Here is a 22,238-nt window from a genome sequence, read left to right on the forward strand (position 1 = left end):
TGGGCCCAGCCAACAGACCGATTACCCTCCATGCTCAGAACCATTAAGCACTTTGGAAAAATGGCCAATGCATCAACAGTTCATGAACAATGTACCAATAGAAATGCTCCAAAATAAAAAAAAAAGCTTTTCTTTGGATATTTTTGATTCACTTGAAGGAGTCACAGACAAGACACAGGACCAATGGGTGGAGCTGGGAGGAGCATAGATACAATAACAAATGCACATGGCCGGGACTCACATGGCAACACAGGAAACTAAACAAAAACAAATGGGAATTTGGGACAGGACACGGAGGTAAAACAAAAAGGCTTGATAGACAAAGACAGAGTATTTACCAGAGGCTGGGTAAATATTAAACTCAGTGAACTCAGACAGTGACTGGAAAAGAGAAAAATGGTGGATCTTTCGTAATTATAGTTAAAAGGGTTCAATTGGTGGTTAAAATATGTGTTATTGTTACCTTATTAGAAGCCCCAAGTTCCAGATTGGCCTCATCAGGGTCAATAAAGGGACCAGGAGGGGCTAAATATGGTCCCCATCTAGGTGGTACACTGCACATGGGGTCTAGATGGTACCCATGTTGGATTAGGATGGACTGTCCCAATGGAACCCAATAACAACTCATATCCCATCCACCCAGAGCCCATCAATGCCCATTTGGAACCACCTACCCCATGTTTCACCCATGTGATTTGGCTAGGAGCTTAATTTTATATAGCCTGCCTACATAACACTGATGTAATCCTGCTCTTTCAGCATGAGCACTATCTTTATATGATTATTTCTGCTTGTCATATTTCTGTGGTGTTGTATTGGTGAACCGCTCTCTTGGAAATAAGTGAAAATCTGACCACAGCACTTGTTTATGGACTCTACAGCAGTGTAGCTGAATTGTTGTCGGCCTGTTAGGTCACTGCAGGTTCCTGAGATTTCTTGGCTGTGAATCAAAGCCAGTGTTTTCAGGGAAGCGGTGAAAGAATTAATCTGCCGCCCCAGTGATTACCCACTGTCACTGCTGCACCACTCAGGAAAAGGAAGACGTTATATAAACAAACCATTTCTGGACAATAAAACAGAGTAAAGCGTGGGGGTGAGCTACTGGTCAAACTTAAAAGTTAAGACTTGGCTCAGCCGCTATGTCTCTCTAAATACAGTAGATCATCAGAGGCACTTCCTCAAGAAATTATAACACAGTGGAGTTATACCCTCTGAGTTATAGATACACAGAGGGTAATAGCTCACAGGATGCAGAGGTCATTTCTCAATCCCGGCTCCTGCATGCTTTACGTGCTGTAGGTCAGTTCTCTCGGTCAGGAACACACAGTGCACACAGTGCATGCAAACACTGACAAACTGAAAGTGTAGTAAGTCTTTCTTCTTTAAGGGTTTGTTATCTGCTTGTCTGTCTCTCTGTCTCTCTGTCTGTCTGTATATCTATATTTATGTCTGTCTGTACAACAAAATGTTTCTTTCTATCCTTCTGGCTGTCTATCCACTTGCTTGCTTAACTACCTATGTCTTTTTTCTATCTGTCTACCTATCTGCCTGTCTGTCTGTATATCTGTGTGTGTATCTCTCTGCTTGCCCGTATGTCTGTCTGCCTGCCTGCCTGTCTTACACTGTGTTCCAAATTATTATGCAAAAAGTGTTTAGGAGTGATAAGGTAAGATTTTTTTTGTTTGTCAGTTAAACTCATCGATGGTGATGTGTGTCAGGGCTCTTTATATCACTGAAAGCAATTGCAGACACCTGTGCTAATTAGTTTGGCAGGTGTGTCCAATTAAAGGCAAGACTATTTAAGAAGGCTGTCCCACATTATTAAGCAGCCTACATTTTCAGCCAAAATGGGAAAGAAAAAGGATGTGTCGGCTGCTGAGAAGCAACAAATTGTGGAGTGTTTAGGTCAAGGCATGACTAAAATCAACATTGCTAAGACACTTCATTGTGATCATCGCACAATCAAGAAGTATGTAGCTGATTTAGAGCACACACGTGTGCGTGCTGATAAAGGAAAATTGAGGACTCTTTCCAACAGGCAATTCTGTCAAGTTAAAAGAGCAGCTGCAAAAATGCCTTGTCATTGCAGCAGACAAGTTTTTGAAGCTGCTGGTGCCTCCAACATCCCCCGAACAACAAGATGCAGGGTCCTTCCATCCTGTCGACCTCCTCTACCCAATGCACACAATCAGAAATGGCTCCAGTGGGCCAAACAATACATGAAGACTGACTTCAAAACTGTTTTTTTCACCGATGAGTGCCATGCAACACTCGATGGTCCAGATGGATGGAGTGGTGGATGGCTGGTTGATGGACACCCCATGCAAAAAAGGCTATGGCTCCAAAAAGGAGGAGGTGGAGTAATGTTTTGGGCTGGAATCATGGGGAGAGAGATTGTCGGGCCCTTTAGGATCCCTGAAGGGGTAAAGATGACCTCCATAATGTATGTGAAGTTTCTCAAACAGCACTTCCTGCCATGGTTCAAGAAGAAGAATCGTGCATTCCGCAGCAAGATCATTTTCATGCATGATAATGCACCGTCTCATGCTGCAAAGAACACATCTGCATCTCTGGCTGCTGTGGGCATAAAAGGGGACAAACTTATGGTGTGGCCGCCATGCTCCCCTGACCTCAACCCTATTGAGAACCTCTGGAGCATCATCAAAAGGAGTGTCTATGATGCGGGAAGCAGTTCACATCTAAGCAACAGCTCTGGGAGGGTATTCTGTCCGCATGCAAAACAATTTAAGCAGATACCACCCAAAATCTGACAAATTCAATGGACAAGAGAGTTCAGAAGATCCTTTCGAACAAGGGGTCCTATGTGCAATTGTAACATCTCCTAGAATAAAGTTTTGACTGGAAAACTGTTTGATTTCAGTTTGTAATAACCTGCTAATGCTTATAATTTCATAAATGACCAATTTTTTGTTCTTTATAAAAATAAAAAGGTTGAAAACTCTGCTGTGCATAATAATTTGGAACATGCATTTTGAGTGCATTTTGAGTGTTTTATTTTTTTTTAAATATACTGTTATCATTGGCAGTTTGTTCAAAAACCTTTCAATTGTACTCTAATAGTCGATGACTAGAAAATTACAATGACTGCAATTCATATAGGTAATTTTGGAAAATCTGAGAAAATATTATTTGCATAATAATTTGGAACACAGTGTATTATCTTTCTGTCTATCTGTTTCTATCTTCTGTTTGTCTGTCCATCTATCTGCTTGCCCATCTGTCTCTCTCTCTCTTTCTGTCTGTCTACTTGTCTATCTATCTGCTTGTCTGCCTGTCAATGTGTATGTCTGCCTCTCTGTTTCTCTCTCTGTCTCTCCAACTAAATGTCTGTCTGTATGTCTATCTGTATGTCTGTCTGTATGTTTATCTATATATCTGTCTGTACAACTAATGTCTTTCTGTCTTTCTTACCTTCTGTCTGTCTATCCACTTGCTTGCTTAACTAGCTGTCTTTTATCTGTCTGTCTGTCTGCATGCCTGTATATCTGTGTGGGTATCTCTCTGCTTGCCGGTATGTCTGTCTGCCTGCCTGCCTGTCTTTCTGTCTGTTTGTCTGTCCATCTATCTGCTTGCCCATGTGTCTCTCTTTCTATCTGTCTGTCTACTTGTCTATCTATCTGCTCGCCTGCCTGCCTATGTTTTTGTCTGTCTCTCTGTCTCTTTGTCTGTCTCTCCAACTAAATGTCTTTCTGTATGTCCATCTATATGTCTGTCTGTACAGCAGAATTTCTCTTTTTATCCTTCCGTCTGTCTGTCTGTCTGTTCACTTGCTTGCTTAACTATCTGTCTAACTTAACTGTCTATCTATCTGCATGCCTGTGTATCTGTGTGTGTATCTCTCTTTTGCCTGTCTGTCTGCCTAATTATCTTTCTGTTTGTTTGTCTGCCCATCTCTCAGCTTGCCCATGTGTCTCTCTCTGTGTGTCTGTCTGTCTGTCTTAGCTCAAGGTTTTAATTTTTAGTTTTGGGAATGTTACCTTTAAACTTACCATAGCGTTTATATTCATATAGCTGCAACGTTATATAAAAAAGACATTCTAAAAACGTTGTTATGCAGACCCTTATTATGTTGCGCGTTTTCATCAATCTATCTAACTAACTATCTATCTATTCATCCATCCATCCATTAAAACTGCCATCGTTTTGAAATGGCTGCTTTAATCCCAGGCCGATATGTCTCACAGTGCTAGGCTGTCATGGTGGGGCCAGTTTAAGGGGCTTGTTTTGGACTGAGGCTCTCTACCGTGACTGAGCCAGCGTTTGTCTCAGAGACAGAGGACCACTGTGTCCCTCCCTCTGTCCCCTCTGTGTTAATGTTCACCAGACAGCCTGGCTTTTGTGACTAGATGATCATTACTAACCCAACAGTGGATGGAGACACACCACTACTCGCTGTCTGTTGTCTTTTCACGGCCTGTGTTTTTCCTTTGCATGTGTCGTACATCACAGTGCCCTTTTTACTCTGGGGTCGTAACAGACGTGACCTATGTCTGAAGGGTCTGCCACACAAACGTGCCTTGTGTTGTCTGGGGTGAGAGGGAGATGATGTCATGCCCATCTTATGCATGAAAACTGGTTCTTTGCATTCTGCGCCGCACCATTAAAATACCTGGCTCTTAAAGAGAATGACAAGTGTCACGTTAATTTGGTTTATGTCATTTTTTACCTGAATGACACCCATGATTAATTAAAAGAATTAAGCTATACAAGGTGTACTTTCCCCGTCGTTATGATAGCAAAGACACTGACACGTCCTAAATTAAACTGTGCAGTTCGTGGTATATGGCTCACCTATAAAACAGGGCCCTTTATTTTTACTGAATCAGTTTTAATCATATTAAAAGTACCATAAAAGAGTGTTTTCTAGGTGTTGTTTGATTTCTGTGAATAAACACATTGTCCTAGCATTGTTAGCTTGATGCTAACATAACAGTGGATTTCCCATAGAGCTTATTAGCAGAAATGTATTAGCAGACCACACTTTTGTGGTAGTGGTGGTAATCATTTAGCAACAGCTATTTACATGGTTGTTGAATTTAAATTTGCAGTATAATGACATTGGCTGTATAGTATTTCTGTTCTGTGCTCTGTTAAAGTCTTTGTTGATCTCTCCACCACAAAACAGCCAGTGAGAGCTGTAGTCATTAGCATACAGAATCAACCGATTGAACTTTTCTTTAAAGAAGAGGAATTAAAGTCATACCACTAATGTACCACCAGTTATCAAGTTGCTGTCTTTAATTATGATATTTATAGGTCATAAATTGCACAAGACTGTTGAGTGTCATCCCTTCAGAAACCAAACCATCTTCATACAAACCATCCAAAACACATTATTTTCTGATATTTAACTATTTTGCCCAGCCCTAATGAAAAGTAATTGGTTGTCTAGTTAATTTTCGTAAAATATATTATATTTATATATTATTATATAAAATACATCGCTATTATTGTGACTGTATGCCCTCACAGAGCTTTTGAACCAAATCTTCATTTATGTTGTATTCACAGTCCTGCCCAGACCTGAGGTCAGCTACAGCATTGACGTCGACGTGGTCCAAGCCAACTGTACAGCTGTGTCCCGTCCTCCAGCAGAGCTCGTCTGGAACGTGGAGAATCATAACCGCTCACTGGGTCCCTCAGAGACTTCCTCTTATCAGCAGGGGGACGGCACCACGATGGTGGTCAGCTCCATTCACCTGCAGGCCAAACTGCTGGACGAGGAGCAGGTGACTTGTACGGCCCTGCACCAGGGCCTGGAGACCAACATTTCTGTTCATCTGAACAGGAGTAAGTGCATAAAAATATCATTTTATCAAGTGTTCTAGACTTACAGTCGGACAGTGTGTATGTTTATAGCATAGACCCAAATATGCCATAAACTCTGTGATGTTTATATAGCCAGTAGTGTTTGGGTTTGTAGGCTGGGCCTTGTTTTGTCTGGTGTGGGCGCTGTGCTGTGGCTGACTGGCTGGCTGGCTGTGTTTTCTGTCTGATTGCAGCTAGGAATACCCACATCATCCTCCTCTCTGTGGGCTGCGTGGTGCTCGTTCTGCTCATATGCCTCTGCGTCTGTCTGAAGAAGTGCTAGCAACAAGCTGGCTAATGTGCTGAGACGGTTAGTAACTATGGATAATTTACATTTGCAACACTTGAACCAAGTAACTGGATGAAAATACAGAGAATTTGCAATTTTCTAACAGAAAAATTGCAAGTTAAAAATTTAAAGAGCAGGGGCAGATTAACACACAGGCTGTCACACATTAGCCCATGTCTGTCTTCTGTTTCTCCCTCATTTGGTCTCTTGTGCTCCTGCCCCTCTGTTTTCCTGTCATGTGTTTCCCAGCCATGTGCTTCTGTTGTGTTTTTGTACCTGTCTCCCCCCTAGCTCCGCCCAAGCCCTGCCCTAGCAATTAGTGTTCTCCCCTTGTGTCTTGTCTGTAACCCCGCCCCCTCGTCATCCAAGCCCAGGTGTTCCTCACTCTCCTTGTGTATTTAAGCCCCTCTGTTTGAGTGTTCAGTGTCGAGTCTTTTGTATCTTTGTCTCCCGTATGCCAGGTTTGTAATTTGTGCGATACTTTGCTGTGTATGTGTCAGGTTGGTTTTTGCTTCTAGTATTAATGTTTTCTTAGATTTGATTTGTTATTTTAGTTATTTCAGTCTTGTATTTTTGCCTTTCGTTTATCCGTTTTTGTTTTCTGTTTGTTTTCAGTGTAGCTTTGGTTTAAGTTTGTTTGTTTGTTTGTTTTTTAGTTTGTTTATTTGATAAATATATATTTATTAGTGGTGGGCCGTTATCGGCGTTAACGTGCGGCGATAATGTGATACTCTTATCGGGCGATATAAAACATATCGCCATTAATCTATTCTAAAGTTGGGTTGGGAGCTGGGTCAAAATAGGTAATAGGTAACCAGCTGTTTCTCCGGAGAGGATTTTTTTTGGGGCTTTGATTTGGCGCCCCCTCTAGTGCAGCGCCCCTGACATACGCTGCATACCCCCTTTTTGCGCCACTATGTGTGTGTGTGTGTGTGTGTGTGTGTGAAGAAGAAAGCGTGGGATTGCCAGTCTACACGAGTGTTTACACGCGAAAGCACGTGTGTATCCGCCGGTTCTACACCTTTTCTCTGCGTGGTACGTTCAGTGTTGAGCGCGTGTGTTAAAGGAGAGGCAGTATGGAGAAACAAAAGCGGAAAAATGTGTAAAAATCACAGACGTTCGCTGCTGTAGCCTCCACGTCCTCCGTAGGTGAAGCAGCAGACCGGGTGTGATGGAGAAACTGAGGGACAGACTGAGCAGGAATGTGAGGTAGTAACGTTAGTAAAGTTAGGATAACACAGGGACTTAGGTATTAAGGTTAAAGGTGTGTTGAAAGGCTGCATTGTTTACATTGTTACATGTTTTAAAAAGCACTAAAACAAGTGAAATAACATATTTTAAAACTAATAAATAATCAGTTAACTTAAAAAGTAGGTGTAAAAATATAAAAGTAATATTAGCAAGAGGTATGCCCACACAGAATAAGAGTCAAATGCTTTTAAGACATAGTCGTGTTGCATGAATTCATAAAGCAGCCCTGTTTGTAGCCTGATACAAATACATGTTATAGCTGTTTAAAGGAGTTATCACCTTTAACCTGAAGAATTAAAATTGAGCTGTTATATTAGAGAAAATCAGAACATATATATTAGACATGAATTTATTAACCCCGAGTACATTTTATTGAGCATGTTTTTTTTCTTCAAGTATCAAAGTAGAACAGCTTTCTCAAGCAGTCATTGATGCATTTTGGAAACAGGAGATGAGCCCCTGGTCTAATGCACCCTCTGTATTAAGAAACCCTATCTCAAAGACTGACTTTTAGTCATTACTTGGGTAGCACGCATATTCTGAATGAGCCATTTTAATCTAGATTAATCTAGATTAATTTCAAGATTTCAGTGAGATTAATCTAGATTAAAAAAATTAATCTATGCCCACCCCTAATATTTATATAAATATTCTGCAATTACGTCCATCCCTCTTCTTCACTTTCGTAACACAGGCTACCCTAGGCTGCAGCCTTGGGGCCCACGCAATGATTAGGGCCCACTGATTGGCCACTTCTTTTATTTTTATTAATTCATTTTTACCCAACCATCCTGCCCGCCCACTTTGCCCCATCTCTCCTAGCTTTGCACTTCAATCAAAGACCTCATTAATCATGAGAAAGATTTTCTCTCGGGCTGTCATGCTGTTTATCGCATGCACAGTTAACACAGTTAATGCTAATCCAACAAGCTTTCTATGGACCTACGTCACTTTGCTGAAGACTCTCAGATGCTCTCTCCCCCTTTCTCTCTCTCTCTCTCTCTCTCTCTCTCTTTCTCTTTATCTCTCTTTCTCTCTCTCTCTTTTGAAGGTAGAATATGCAGCTACACTAGCATTTATTTCCTCTATTAAAGCTCTTAGTTAGACTCAAATATTAATTTAAAAATAATCAAAACTACCCTGAGAGATGCCTAAAAATAAATCATGATTTTAATTATGATTAATCAAATATTATTGTTGTGATTAATACAATTATGAACAACTATGTTTCAGTGATTGATGTCATTAATATAAATAGCATTATTTTTGTGTGTGTGTGTGTTTTGTATGTGTAGAAGTATTTGGGAAAGGGGCCCATTCAAATTGTAGCCTAGGGGCCCCGATCAGCTTAATCCACCACTGCTCACAAGGAGTCCAGGTATATATAGACCTGTTGATTAAGCAAATGAGAGTCAGGTAAAAGTGAAGGCGGAGTTTGCCTCAGTAGTCAGGAGATGCTGACTATTGCTGACTGGTGCAACATCGGCTGGATGTTGGATAGGGCCTGATATAATATATATTTAAAAGTTTGGGAAGAACTCTGGGCTGGAGAATTTACAGAGGATTTTTTTGTGTTCTTTGTGGTTTAACTCCAGATCCATTTCTTTCTTTGATAACTAGGAATGTGAGATTAAAGGGGGGTGATGGGGTGATAGTGAACAAGATTGAGATTGTATTTGATTGTATTTGTAGGACGTTATATTGGGAGGTGGAGGAGGAGGAGGAGAGGCTTCCTCCCAGATTCAGCTATTTTTTTAATTTACTTTAAGGCAGCTTAATAGCTGGACTCCACTGAGGTTCTATAACCAAACAGATTTATATAGAAGTCCTATTTCCAGTACAGATATACGTATATGTAGTAGTCAGGATGGGGAGTGTATGATGAATTCGTGTGGTTATGTATGAGAAATTGGATGGGACATAATTTGACGCTGACCAGAAAGCACATAAACAGAAAACCACAAGAGGGATTTCTGGGACAAGTCATTGGTTTCCCCTGGGTCCTTGTGTCGTTGATGTAAATGTGGGCTCTTGATTGGTTCCGTTGATTTACAGCTTCTTTTATCAGTAAAGGTCAGTGTGTTTGTTTCTTCTTTCCTCATGTTTCATTGTTTAGTATCCAAGTTCTTCCTAGTCTTTCCATTTCTGTTTTTTGGCCTTTGGTTTCCCCAGTGCCCACTTTGTCTTCCTCCCCTTGGTTCATCCGGTCTATTTGTTCTCTCATAAATCTCACTCCTGAAACATTTCCTGCCTCCTCCCTCGCATCCTCTGCTGATACTATGTCACAGACAGTTGTTTTTAGTCAATTTAATAGCTTTCTTATGAAATTCTGATATTTACTGGTTTAAAAACTAGTCTTTTATGGAGATATTATAACAATATATAGTGCACAAGTTAATTGTGCATCGTGCAGCTTGATTTATGGGGGTGTCAGTTTGTCAAAACGCACAAAAGGCGTGTACTAATTCTCTTAATTAATCATGAGTGTGTTTTGGGCATAAAGTGACATAAACCAATCAGTGTGCCAGTTGCTATTCCCTTGCACTTTGACTTTGGCGTGTTCATATCTTAACAGTGAGACACTTTTGCGCATCTCAGCAGAGAATACTGATCTGCACTTTCACACTGTGAAGGTTATTGTTGAGTTAAAAGTTGAGTGTGCGCTTGGCACACCTATAGGAATGGATTTTGACGATTGACTGTTGTCTAGGTTCATTTTAGTCAGTGGCGCACCTGTGTTTTCCTTTGCCAAAAAATAATTGCAACACTTGCAACACATTGCAAAAACTCGGATGCTATTTTAATGGCATGGGCGTGAAAGGTGTGAAAATACTGTGTTATAGAGTGTTGACGGGGTGTAACATAGCAACAAGCATCACAATGTGCCTCGCACAGGGTTTACAAAAGGGCCCAGTGTCTGTAAAAAGCCCAGTTAGCATGTTTTCACACCTGAAAGTCCAAACCAAGGTTACGGTTGAATAAAAAACACACTTTGCATTTCAATAAAACATTAAAAACAGACACTGTAAGTGCTCAGAAAATCTAGGGCAGGTTATGTCTTTGCTGGGCTCCCTTTATCTGCAGCACCTCAGGAAATCTGGGGAGTAACCACTTCCTGTCTCTTACAAGAAGTCCTCCTATCCTTACCTCAAATCATCACTGACAGTTCGAGCTGTCACAGTCAGAAAGGAAGTTACATTCTGAAGAGGTATTTTTATTTGTGATTGTTTTGGGGTGTGAAGTGGATGTGATGCTATCTATGCAGTATGCCATGGTTATAAACCTGCCATGCTGAATAAATGGTTAAAGCTGAACTACGGTTAGCTTTTAGCTTAACAAGCTCTACTTTAAAGCAAAAATAAGGCCTTCTTTTCATCTTTTGAAGTCTTGTGGGGATGTGCTATAGTCATATTGAAGGCAATCCAACTAACAAAACAAAAAAAAAAACATCATATTTTTACAGTGTAGCTGTTTAGTTTACTGTGTAGTCAGCTAATGCTTTGACTTAAGTTAGAAACAAAAAAAAACACAAAGCTTTAATTTATTATTAATTACCATTATAGTAAACACGTGGATTTCTCTTGGACTAGAGAAAGCAAAACAAATAAAATATAAGATTGTTAAAAGGCCTTTAGATGGGGTTGGTTCGTAAAATCAGCTTCATGCACAATGCCAAACAATTTTTCTGAAGTGTTATCAAACCAAAAAGGAGGGAAAAAAAGAAAAATGAAGTACAGAATGTTTTAAATTAAAATAAAAAACAGAGTATGATTTTTTGTGGTCTATAATTTGTAGACACAATGTAAAATGGAATTTTATTGATATGCTGACATGATAGGATTTCATCTCTTGCTCATGAATATTCATACATGCAAACATACCACCTCTGGTTGGCTAACAGCACCGCAACACCAGCGAGACAAACAACAGTTAGAATCATTTAAAAATAAAGACATTTTTACACTAATAACAGTCTTTGCAATGTCATATTTTACTTTACAACATGTTTATGCGCTGCTAAGTGCAGTTCAGCTCCTGACCTAGTCTTAGAGTCTCTGTAAAACACAAAATCCACCGGAGATCCTATGTAAACCCATGTAAACACATAGAGGTGGGTGTTACAGGTCCAGAAATTAAAGACCCACCGTAAAATTCAGTTTAGTTTCTTAGAGAGAAGATCAAGAAGATCCATCGTGCAATGAAAGGACATGACCTCAATAATATTTGATAATGATGATGATGGATGTTTGTTTACATATATCACAGTAAACTGTATTTTAGCCAGTCATGCAATAATACTAGACCAATGCTTTAATAACTGTAACTCCATACACACAGTGTGGACTTTACGAGTTAGAAGAAAATGCTTTGTCATGCTATTCTATTATCATTATGTCAGTATTATCATTTAATGGTCTTAAAATGACAGTAATATTGTTTATCGCAATAATTTCTGGGACAATATATCGTCCACAAAAAATTCATACTGCGACAGACCTAGTTATCGTTTTCTGACCTGTGTCTGGACTGATTGCTGACTTGCTGCCAGTTTTTAGCCCACTAAGCCTCGATCTCGAGTCTGATAGGGATGTTTTCTCTGATCATCTCCTGATTGCTACTGATATTGCAGGCTTTTGTAAAGAAAAGGGCAAAACGTGGCACGAATGATGTGAACAAGCCCTACGTTAGCTAAATAAACCGAGCCCTAGACTGTTTATTTAATTTTTGTACTTGAACGAATTTCAAAGGGATCTCTGAGTGTTGCCGGGCGTCTGTTTCCGCTGTGATGGAATCTGGGGGACTCAGGAAGAAGGTGTGACGGCAGTGATTAATTAATGGGCGGCTGAGTCAGATACTTGTGTTGGCACACAAGCTCTAGCAAAGTAACCTTTCACAGTCTGATCAGTGTGTGAGGGGAAAATAGCCAACCATTAATCCATTAATCAGGAGTTAAAATGCAAATTAGCCTTGATTTTTGGGTGGTACAGGTTTTCTACAGTGGAAGAAATTAAGTTAAAGTACTTCTAACCTGCTTTTTTCTGATGTTCTGGAGATTTGCTGTCCTAAGAGGTTGTAGAATGATACTAAAATTAAAATACAGCTCTGAAAAAAGGAGGCCACTTCAGTTTCTAAAACAGTTTCTCTGATTTTGCTATTTATAGGTTTATGTTTGAGTAAAATGAACATTGTTGTTTTATTCTTTAAACTACAGACAACATTTCTCCCAAATTCCAAATAAAATATTATCATTTAGAGCATTTATTTGCAGGAAATGAGAAATGTATGAAATAACAAAAAAGATGCAGAGCTTTCAGACCTCAAATAATACAAAGAAAACAAGTTCATATTTATAAAGTTTTTAGAGTTCAGAAATCAATATTTGTTGGAATAACCCTGGTTTTAAATCACAGTTTTCATGCATCTTGGCATCATGTTCTCCTCCACCAGTCTTACACACTGCTTTTGGATAACTTTATGCTACTCACTCCTGGTGCAACAATTCAAGCAGTTCAGTTTGGTTTGATGGCTTGTGATCATCCATCTTCCTCTTGATTATATTCCAGAGGTTTTCAATTTGATGAATGAATATGAATCAAAGGAACTGGTCTACCTTCTCCACTAGAAGTTTGTTTATCACAAAAACACGACTACCATTATTGGTAAGAATGCACTGAATATTTGGCAACCAAAACTATGCAGTCAAAAATGGTGAAATGTAGTGAAAAACAAGTATAAAGACAGAATACTTAATATGTTTAGAAGGCTATTTAAAATGTTCAACGTTCAGGGCGCTGAGTGGTCAAGTGACCTAAGGTGCTCCCACTATGATCAGGAGATTGCTGGTTTGAATCCCTGTCATGCAGCTTGCCATTACCAGTCCCGAGAGAGCAATGGGAGTGATGGGAGATATACAGCTGAGTAGCAGCTGAATGGGTGGAACAATTGGCCTAGCTAAATTGATTGAAAATCAGAGAGAATGAGAATTTTTTTTTTTAATTGTAGTTCTGTAAATACATTTAGGCGATATAAAGCAACAAATTAGTTTGGGAGACTCTGGGATTTACAGTATAATCTGTGTGCACATTAATATTTGCAGCAGTCATTAGAAAAGTTGTAAGTTCATTTCACTCATTCCAAATTCCACATTTTTTAAACTAACATAAAAAGATAAGTTAAAAGCTGACAACTCATCAACTTTATTTAAAATGAGAAAACTCTATTTTTACTAGTTACGATATTTAAAAAAAGTAATTTATCATAATTTATTGCTCAAATATTTGACATTCTTGTGTTAAAAAAAGAATTAATGAAAGAATGAAAACATTAACTGCTAGAAAAATGAATTTTGAATTCAAATCTAAATTTTCTTTTTCTCTCTCTCTTCAGACTGACTGAGAAGAACAGAACCGGGATGAATGAATATGCTGCTATGATTGGACACTAAAGGACAGCTGACAGAGCAGGAGCGTGCCTTTTATACAGTTCGTTTTATGACTGGGCTATTAGGTCTATTTGACACTTTTTCTATTAAATATCACTGTTATGGTAAGATATGATAAATCACCATAATATCAGGAGAATATTGAGTAATCTGTTAATCTTGTAAATAATAACTATTACTGGAAACACTTAAAACCTTTAAAATACTTTTTTTTGTTCTGTATATTTTAGCAAATGCTAATGTTTACATTTCCTAGCCAATCAAGAATGATATCTTTGCTATGGAACATAAAAGAACATTCTTTTTGTGGCCGTTTATTTTGATTGTTAGGTCATAAGCCAGGCTTATCGCTGGGAAACACTGTTTTTCTGTTTTACCAGTGAAAACTTTTTTTTTTTTTTTACCTCAAGTGTCTTGCTATTGTCTGCACATTTCTACGTGTGTGTTTTATTTCCTGTACATGTACCCCCGCTAGAGGGAAGTGTGCTCATACCCTGGAGCATAGACCTGCAGGCTTAGAGCCTGGAGACTTTTGTCCTCGTATTGTCTTTCACAGTGCATGTAAAATTGTATAATTTCAGTTTGTATACAGTATACAGTATATACATAGTTCAAACATAACATTAAGTCCACCTCTTTAAGTCCACCACTTTTTTACACCTTTATACATCTTTTTTATGGTTAAATATATCTTTTAAAATAATAGACTGTAGTCCTGTATCTGCTTCTCTGCATAATGTATTATTATTATCCTCCTTTCACCCTGTTCTCCAATATATCAGATATAGAAGTGCTGCTGGAGGTTTTAAACACCTTGTGGTCAATCTCATATCCTGAGTAATGTGTGTTACGATGCTCATTGCTATGTTACACCCTGACAACAATTTATTTTTACACCTTGATCCTGCACTGTTAAAATAGCATCGTAGCTTATAAATATATCTATGCTGATGGCTGTGGTGGTCTGGAAGTGAGGTGTGTTCAGGTACATTTGTGGCATATTGCTATCTTGCCAACCGTGAGACGTTCATTGCTATCTTGGCAATGCAGGCTTGCCTTGTGCTCCGCAGTGCACAAACTCAACATTTACATCAACAATAAACAGAATAGAAAATAAAATAACATTGCTTTTCTCGTAATTGACCTGTTTATGCATCTTCACAGCCTGAACAAGCAGGTCAGTTTCCTCTGCTGAAAAAGGCGCAGAAGCGATGCGCCTTTAAAATACCAATCTGCCAATCCATCAGAGCACACCTTGCTCTTAAAAGGAATGTGAGGCACGTGACACGCTGATTGGTTTATTTCACGTTACACCCAAAACATGCCTTTTGCACGTTTTGAGCTGAAAAAGGTGTACTTTTCCCGTCGTTATGATAGCAAAGACACACTGACATACCTTTAATCAGTTGACGGCTCGCCTGTAGATGGTAGAGCAGTTAGGTAGGAGTGTCTAATAGAGTGGAAGACAGTGAGTGGACACAGTGTTTAAGAACTCCAGCAGCACTGCTTCAGTGCTGCAGCACAACACACTAATCAACACCATGCCATCGCTTCTCACTGCGGCGCTGAGAATAATGACCCACCACCCAAATAATAATAGCTGCTCTGTGGTGGTCTAAGAATTAAAGTGCTTTTAAATGTTCAGTGCAGCTGAAAAAATGGATTATGAGTGTAGAAACAAAGAGGTAGTCATAATGTTATGTATATAGGTATATAGGTATATATTAGTGGTGGGCCGTTATCGGCGTTAACGTGCGGCGATAATGTGATACTCTTATCGGGCGATATAAAACATATCGCCATTAATCTATTCTAAAGTTGGGTTGGGAGCTGGGTCAAAATAGGTAATAGGTAACCAGCTGTTTCTCCGGAGAGGATTTTTTTTGGGGCTTTGATTTGGCGCCCCCTCTAGTGCAGCGCCCCTGACATACGCTGCATACCCCCTTTTTGCGCCACTATGTGTGTGTGTGTGTGTGTGTGTGTGTGAAGAAGAAAGCGTGGGATTGCCAGTCTACACGAGTGTTTACACGCGAAAGCACGTGTGTATCCGCCGGTTCTACACCTTTTCTCTGCGTGGTACGTTCAGTGTTGAGCGCGTGTGTTAAAGGAGAGGCAGTATGGAGAAACAAAAGCGGAAAAATGTGTAAAAATCACAGACGTTCGCTGCTGTAGCCTCCACGTCCTCCGTAGGTGAAGCAGCAGACCGGGTGTGATGGAGAAACTGAGGGACAGACTGAGCAGGAATGTGAGGTAGTAACGTTAGTAAAGTTAGGATAACACAGGGACTTAGGTATTAAGGTTAAAGGTGTGTTGAAAGGCTGCATTGTTTACATTGTTACATGTTTTAAAAAGCACTAAAACAAGTGAAATAACATATTTTAAAACTAATAAATAATCAGTTAACTTAAAAAGTAGGTGTAAAAATATAAAAGTAATATTAGCAAGAGGTATGCCCACACAGAATAAGAGTCAAATGCTTTTAAGACATAGTCGTGTTGCATGAATTCATAAAGCAGCCCTGTTTGTAGCCTGATACAAATACATGTTATAGCTGTTTAAAGGAGTTATCACCTTTAACCTGAAGAATTAAAATTGAGCTGTTATATTAGAGAAAATCAGAACATATATATTAGACATGAATTTATTAACCCCGAGTACATTTTATTGAGCATGTTTTTTTTCTTCAAGTATCAAAGTAGAACAGCTTTCTCAAGCAGTCATTGATGCATTTTGGAAACAGGAGATGAGCCCCTGGTCTAATGCACCCTCTGTATTAAGAAACCCTATCTCAAAGACTGACTTTTAGTCATTACTTGGGTAGCACGCATATTCTGAATGAGCCATTTTAATCTAGATTAATCTAGATTAATTTCAAGATTTCAGTGAGATTAATCTAGATTAAAAAAATTAATCTATGCCCACCCCTAGTATATATACAGTATATAAACCGTATGTAAACTAAATCGATATGTAACACTGACTTGTCATTGACTTAGCTTCAATGTACTTACATTCAGAAGGGATTTGTTGGGTAGAATATGGAGAGTTTTGACTGCAAACTGCTGAACTAACACTATAAAAATATTTGTTTAAAAAGAAAACGTAGGAAACGTCATTGTGATGCTGTTTTATATTGTTTGTAAGTAGTTTTTTATCAAGTAAAGCACCACAGTTTTTGCTACATTGAACTTCATTACATGTTACAAAAGTCAGACTGAAGGGAAAAAGCAATATGACACGTGTCTCATCTTCAGCCTGGTTTCTACACCTAACCCACAGACATGGTATTTTGTTTCAAATGCAGGAAAGTACCTAAACAAGTGTTAAACACAAAGTTACAACAGAAGATTGTGCTTTAAGCAGTGCCAATATACATTTGTATATTTAAACTTATATTTTAACTTTTTTTGTGTGTTTATTTTTTATCTTGGAGTGAACTGTATGTATGTTTTCTGTTGTTATGTGTATGTGTATGTTAATGTGTAATATAGAAGGCTGCAAAAGTGGGAAGGTGATTGTGGACAGCTAAGCGTTCGAGTTGATTGAGTTGGTGTACTGATCTGAAGTTGTATTTTTAACGTCATTTTTTGTAGTGGTAATTTTTGACTGACATTAAATTTTCAGTTCTCTGAAACAATGCTGCCAACAGATTTTATTTATGATGATACATACGTTTTTGGTACATGTAAAAACTTAAAGTACAAAAATTCAGCTTAAAATCTTTCTTTTCTTTCTTTTCATGGTGAATCTCTTGATTATCAGACTCACAAACATCACTGTTGCAACTAGAGATGGGCAATATCCCAATATTTTATCGTATTGTGATACATTTACTGTAGATAGTAATTTTCTAAGCATATCATGAATACCATCAGAGCTCAGAACATTACTGAACTGGCCTACATGTTCTGTTTAATTGGATGAAGTGCAGCAGATTTAGAATAAAACCAAATATCACTGTCCTAAGTAATAAATAGTACTTAAATTCAGATGTATTTATCTGCAATTGTGTACTGTGTATTATCTGGAAAATATTTGTAATATATTTCTACTCATATCTTGAGTTAAATTCATTTTCTTTTACATTTTATTAAAAAACTAAAACAAAAAAGAGTAGCACTTTTTAAAAGAAATGTAACATAAGAAAGGTAAAGGGCAAATATTAACCATGTAAGCTGTTTATATTGCTTGCAATTTAGGTGAAGCAAGCATGTGTAAAGCATTTTAATGTAAAATTGCTTAATTTTGCTGAATTAAATACAAGTAACAAAGTAAACGAGTAACAAAAATATGAACACCACACAAGGGTTTAAAATGCAAGTGAAAAAGGTTAACGTTTACGAGGATGTAAAGCTCATTTAAAGCAGATTCCACTGACCTGTCTTACGTGAGCCATTTAGAAACCAGAACACGTGAAAGGTCTACTGAATTTCGGGAACCAAAAGTATTAAGTATTGAGTTGGGATGTTTTTTTTAACCCAACTCAAATGTATACTGCAGCTGAGAGAAGTCATTTCAACCCACAGTGAACAATTGCGGACTAGTTCCAAAAATGTATAATAATGATGTAGAACTACTTCTCTACTGTATCTGTATCTACTGGAGTATTATTTTTAGCTACTCTCTCCCCAGCTCTCCCCAATTTAGCTATACCGATTATCCCACCCACTTAGTTGTTCAGCTGTTTATCCCCCATCACTAGTGATGCCCCAACACCAGAAGGATAAAGAATAGCACATGCCTCCTCCAATACATGTGAAGTGGTTCTCATACATCAGCTCACAGACGCAGCCTTGTGCTCATCAACATCACCCTAGGAGTGGTGAGGTGAAAGAGCACCATTTACCTATGCAGAGAGAGCAAGGTGCTCTCCAATTGTGCTCTTGGCTCCGGCAGCTGATGGCAAGCTGCATGACCAGGATTTGAACCAGTGATGAAATGTGAATCAAGCAATCAAATCTGAGTTTATAAGTAGACCTTGCTGCTCCCGTTCAGCCTTTTACTCTGAGAACTTTCCACTGCTTTTTGTATTATAACTACACAACACTTTCAGTACTTCAGTACTACATTTTACAATAAACTACCGCAATACTTAAGTACAAAAAATGTTGAATATTTTTGTATACCACTTCCAAAGCAGGGTACTTAATGAACGCTTCAACTTCTACTCAAGTCACTTTTTCATTAGAGCACTTATTATTATAAATAACATGAAAGGCATATATTTTATCCAGGTATATTCAGGCTGGTTGTTATAGGTGGCATTCAAATAGTTAAATGCCTGCTGGGGCAAGATGAAGGATTTTGCTCCTGTGTTAAAGAAAACTTTGAGAGTAGCCTGCCAAAGCATGGCGAATTTAATCCCACACTGCTGGAGTGTGTTACAAACCAGAGAAAAGCCTTGGCGTCTCTGGCGGAGGTAATCCAACACTTTTTCATTGACGATGAGCAGTGATGGTATAGTTACTTTGAAAAAGTAATCTGATTACTAATAACTGATTACTCCTTTAAAAAGTAACTTAGTTACTATATGGATTACTTGATTTTAAAAGTAACTTTACAAGTTACTTTATTAGTTACTTTCAGCAGCAGCAGACACCACCTCCCGCCGTCTTAACATAAACATTATAACCAGTTTTGCCAATACTCCCTTTATTGGAAAATGCATTTTTAACAGCAACAATGTATCTCTAGACATTTAAACTATTTCCTGAAAAAAATAAGAAAAAGACCAAAAAAAATACCATTTCTCTTGAATTAACTTAATAAATTTTATAATTTTTTATAAAAAATAAAATATGGTCTTTCTTGATTTCACTTAACATAAATACTTGTTTTTATAAAAGAATATAAAATAAAGAAAATCTTTTCTGACCTGACATATTTAACACTGTAAAACTGAACATTGAACCTGTTGTTCTCTGCAGGGCAGCAAGGAGTGGTTTTATAAAACAGAACCGTGTATATGGTCTAGGCCAGGGATCACATATATGTGGACTGCGGTCCGGGTCCGGAACCAGACATTGTCCAATGCGGACCCAAACCAAAAAACTACTGAAAAGGATTTAATTCTGACAGTGTTCATTTAAAGCACCGGATCTTTTCTTGTCTTTACGGTATACTCGCTCTGCAGCACAGTACACTTGCAGACCAATCACGTGTGGTGTAAAATCTTCAAACGCTCTCCTCTGCCAATCAGATCTGTGCAGACTGCTGCCCTGGCTAGTGAATAAAGAGATTAATAAAGAGATAGGGAGCCCGAGAACTGGCGGAAAAACGAGAACGGGCGGAAACTAAAGACACGCCGAGCGCGAGAGAGAGAGACAGGGGAGAAATGTAAAGTTCAGAGTGAAACAGGGGAGTGCGGTGAGTAAACCAATGGTTGTACCTCATTAACAGAAGAGAGACGCGTGTGATTGGGGGAGAGCGAGAGAGTAACGCACAGTGACTTGGATAAGTAACTTTAATCTGATTACTGGATTGGAAATAGTAACGCGTTAGATTACTCTTTATTGAAAAAATGGTCAGATTATAGTAACACGTTACTAAGTAATGCCTGACATCACTGACGATGAGTGTACTTACTGAATGATACTTGTTATATGTGAGAGTTTTGTGGTACTAACAGTAAGTCAAATGGTACATCTTTCACTGTTTTAAAGGTGGGGGGTTTTCATCTGTGGTCCCTGGTGGGACCATTCATCACAATCTAGCACTTTGGTGATTTCCAAGCTCGTAAGCTTACGACTCACCTAAACTACTCTACCCAGTGAGGTGTGTTAGATCAGGGCCCGACTGCTCCCCTGGGCATTACTCTCTACCTTTAGGCATGTAAAGCACTAGGTCAAATAGTGAGGATAAAGAGCACAAGCTGTCAGTCATTGCAGACCTGCAAAGCTTTGCACACATGCTCCTGAAACCCGCAAATCATACATCCTCTACCACAGCATCCTCTGAGAGCCGACTCGAATCAACTGCTTAAGGTGCATACTGTGTTTACCTCAAACAGACTCAAAGAGACATAATGAACAATCCTCTGTTCCTCACGATACCCCACAGTTAGACACATTACAATTAAAAACTAGATGTGAAACGAGCCTATAGAGGAACCAATCCGACGAACTCATAGAAGGCCGACTCTGACACTGATTTTGGCCTGTTGTGAATACTCTGTTGGAAGCGAAAAGTAGTTTTGTACCTCAGGAGAGGAACAAACGTGACGTGCAGTCTCATACTATTCTTATCACTTCTGTATTAGTAGAATTGGCTGTGAGTCCCTGGGGAGGCTGTTCACTCTTACATAGCAAATTTGGCATTTTAGAAAAAAAAATTAAGGATGTACCATGTGACCATTGGACAGTCGAATAGGCTAAGGAGCAGAGTCAAAATAACTTCCTTCTGGAAGAGCTTAAATATTGACTTTTTGAGTAAATAAGAAAAAAATAATCCAGCCAGAGTTACTTTATTGCAGTTCTCAGCCATAATTAAGAATATGGTAACTTGCTCTTATGTCCTACAACACTATGACCAGGCAGTCAGTCACTAAAGTATATAAAAATATAACTGAATTGCCAAAGGAAGATAGAAATGGTGGGTAAGACAAAACACTAATGGTAAGTGAAGGTTTAGTGTTTGGGAGACACACACACACATTATGCAAATAATTGAGGCCAGGAGCCAATAGAAAATATATTCTTGTTGTGTTGTTTACTACGATATGTTAGGTAGAAATGACATCAAAAGTGTCTCAGCTGTTTAAGGTAATATAGTCATATTTACTCAAGGTATAGAGTACTACACCACCAAACAATAACCCTGCACTCAAGCTATAGTCTAATGTAGTGAATAAATGGAAAAAAAAAAAACACTTTTCCACTTTTTTGAGACGTGGGTCTCTGCAGCTCGGAGTAGTGGGCGTGTCGAAAGGTGTGGGCGTGTCAAAAGTTGTGGGCATGTCAAAAGGTGGTCGTCTATTTGTCTATTGTTTCACCGTGGCCGCCATTTTGGAGTCGGCAACCATGCGCCCCCAGTGGATTTATTTACACTGAGAAAGGAGTTTAATAAACCTATAATATTCACAATTTACACACTCTTTGGTTTGTTTTAAACAGCAGAGATGTAGTAATGATTCAGGGCGCTGTCACACAATACAAATACGTGCTGAAATACTTTATATTATGCTCTTTAACAAAGACATACATATGGTATGGCATATTAATAAGTGCATAAATGAATTCAATATATATATATATATATATATATATATATATATATATATATATATATATATATATGAGTGTGTGTGTGTGCGTGTGTCTATGTACATAAAAATATAAAATTTATTAATTTATACACTTATTAATATGCCATACCATATGTCTGTTGTTGCCCACAGGACGCTGTAATCTGGATATTTTTGGTTATAGA

General features: G+C 38.6%; 1 protein-coding gene across 1 annotated transcript in view; it reads left to right on the plus strand.

The window, feature by feature from the left end:
- Positions 1-15,510, plus strand: part of zgc:172122 (Ig1_MRC-OX-2_like and Ig domain-containing protein) — a 29,197-nt gene extending 13,687 nt beyond the window's left edge. Inside the window, exons 6-8 of the mRNA XM_007246671.4 lie at positions 5,533-5,811; positions 6,024-6,139; positions 13,757-15,510. Coding sequence (XP_007246733.3) covers positions 5,533-5,811; positions 6,024-6,112 — 368 coding nt within the window. The 3' untranslated portion in view covers positions 6,113-6,139; positions 13,757-15,510. The remainder of the gene's footprint in view (positions 1-5,532; positions 5,812-6,023; positions 6,140-13,756) is intronic.
- The last annotated feature ends 6,728 nt before the right edge of the window (positions 15,511-22,238 follow it).

Source organism: Astyanax mexicanus, chromosome 21 (assembly GCF_023375975.1).
Source record: "Astyanax mexicanus isolate ESR-SI-001 chromosome 21, AstMex3_surface, whole genome shotgun sequence".
Classification (NCBI taxonomy): Eukaryota; Metazoa; Chordata; class Actinopteri; order Characiformes; family Acestrorhamphidae; genus Astyanax; species Astyanax mexicanus.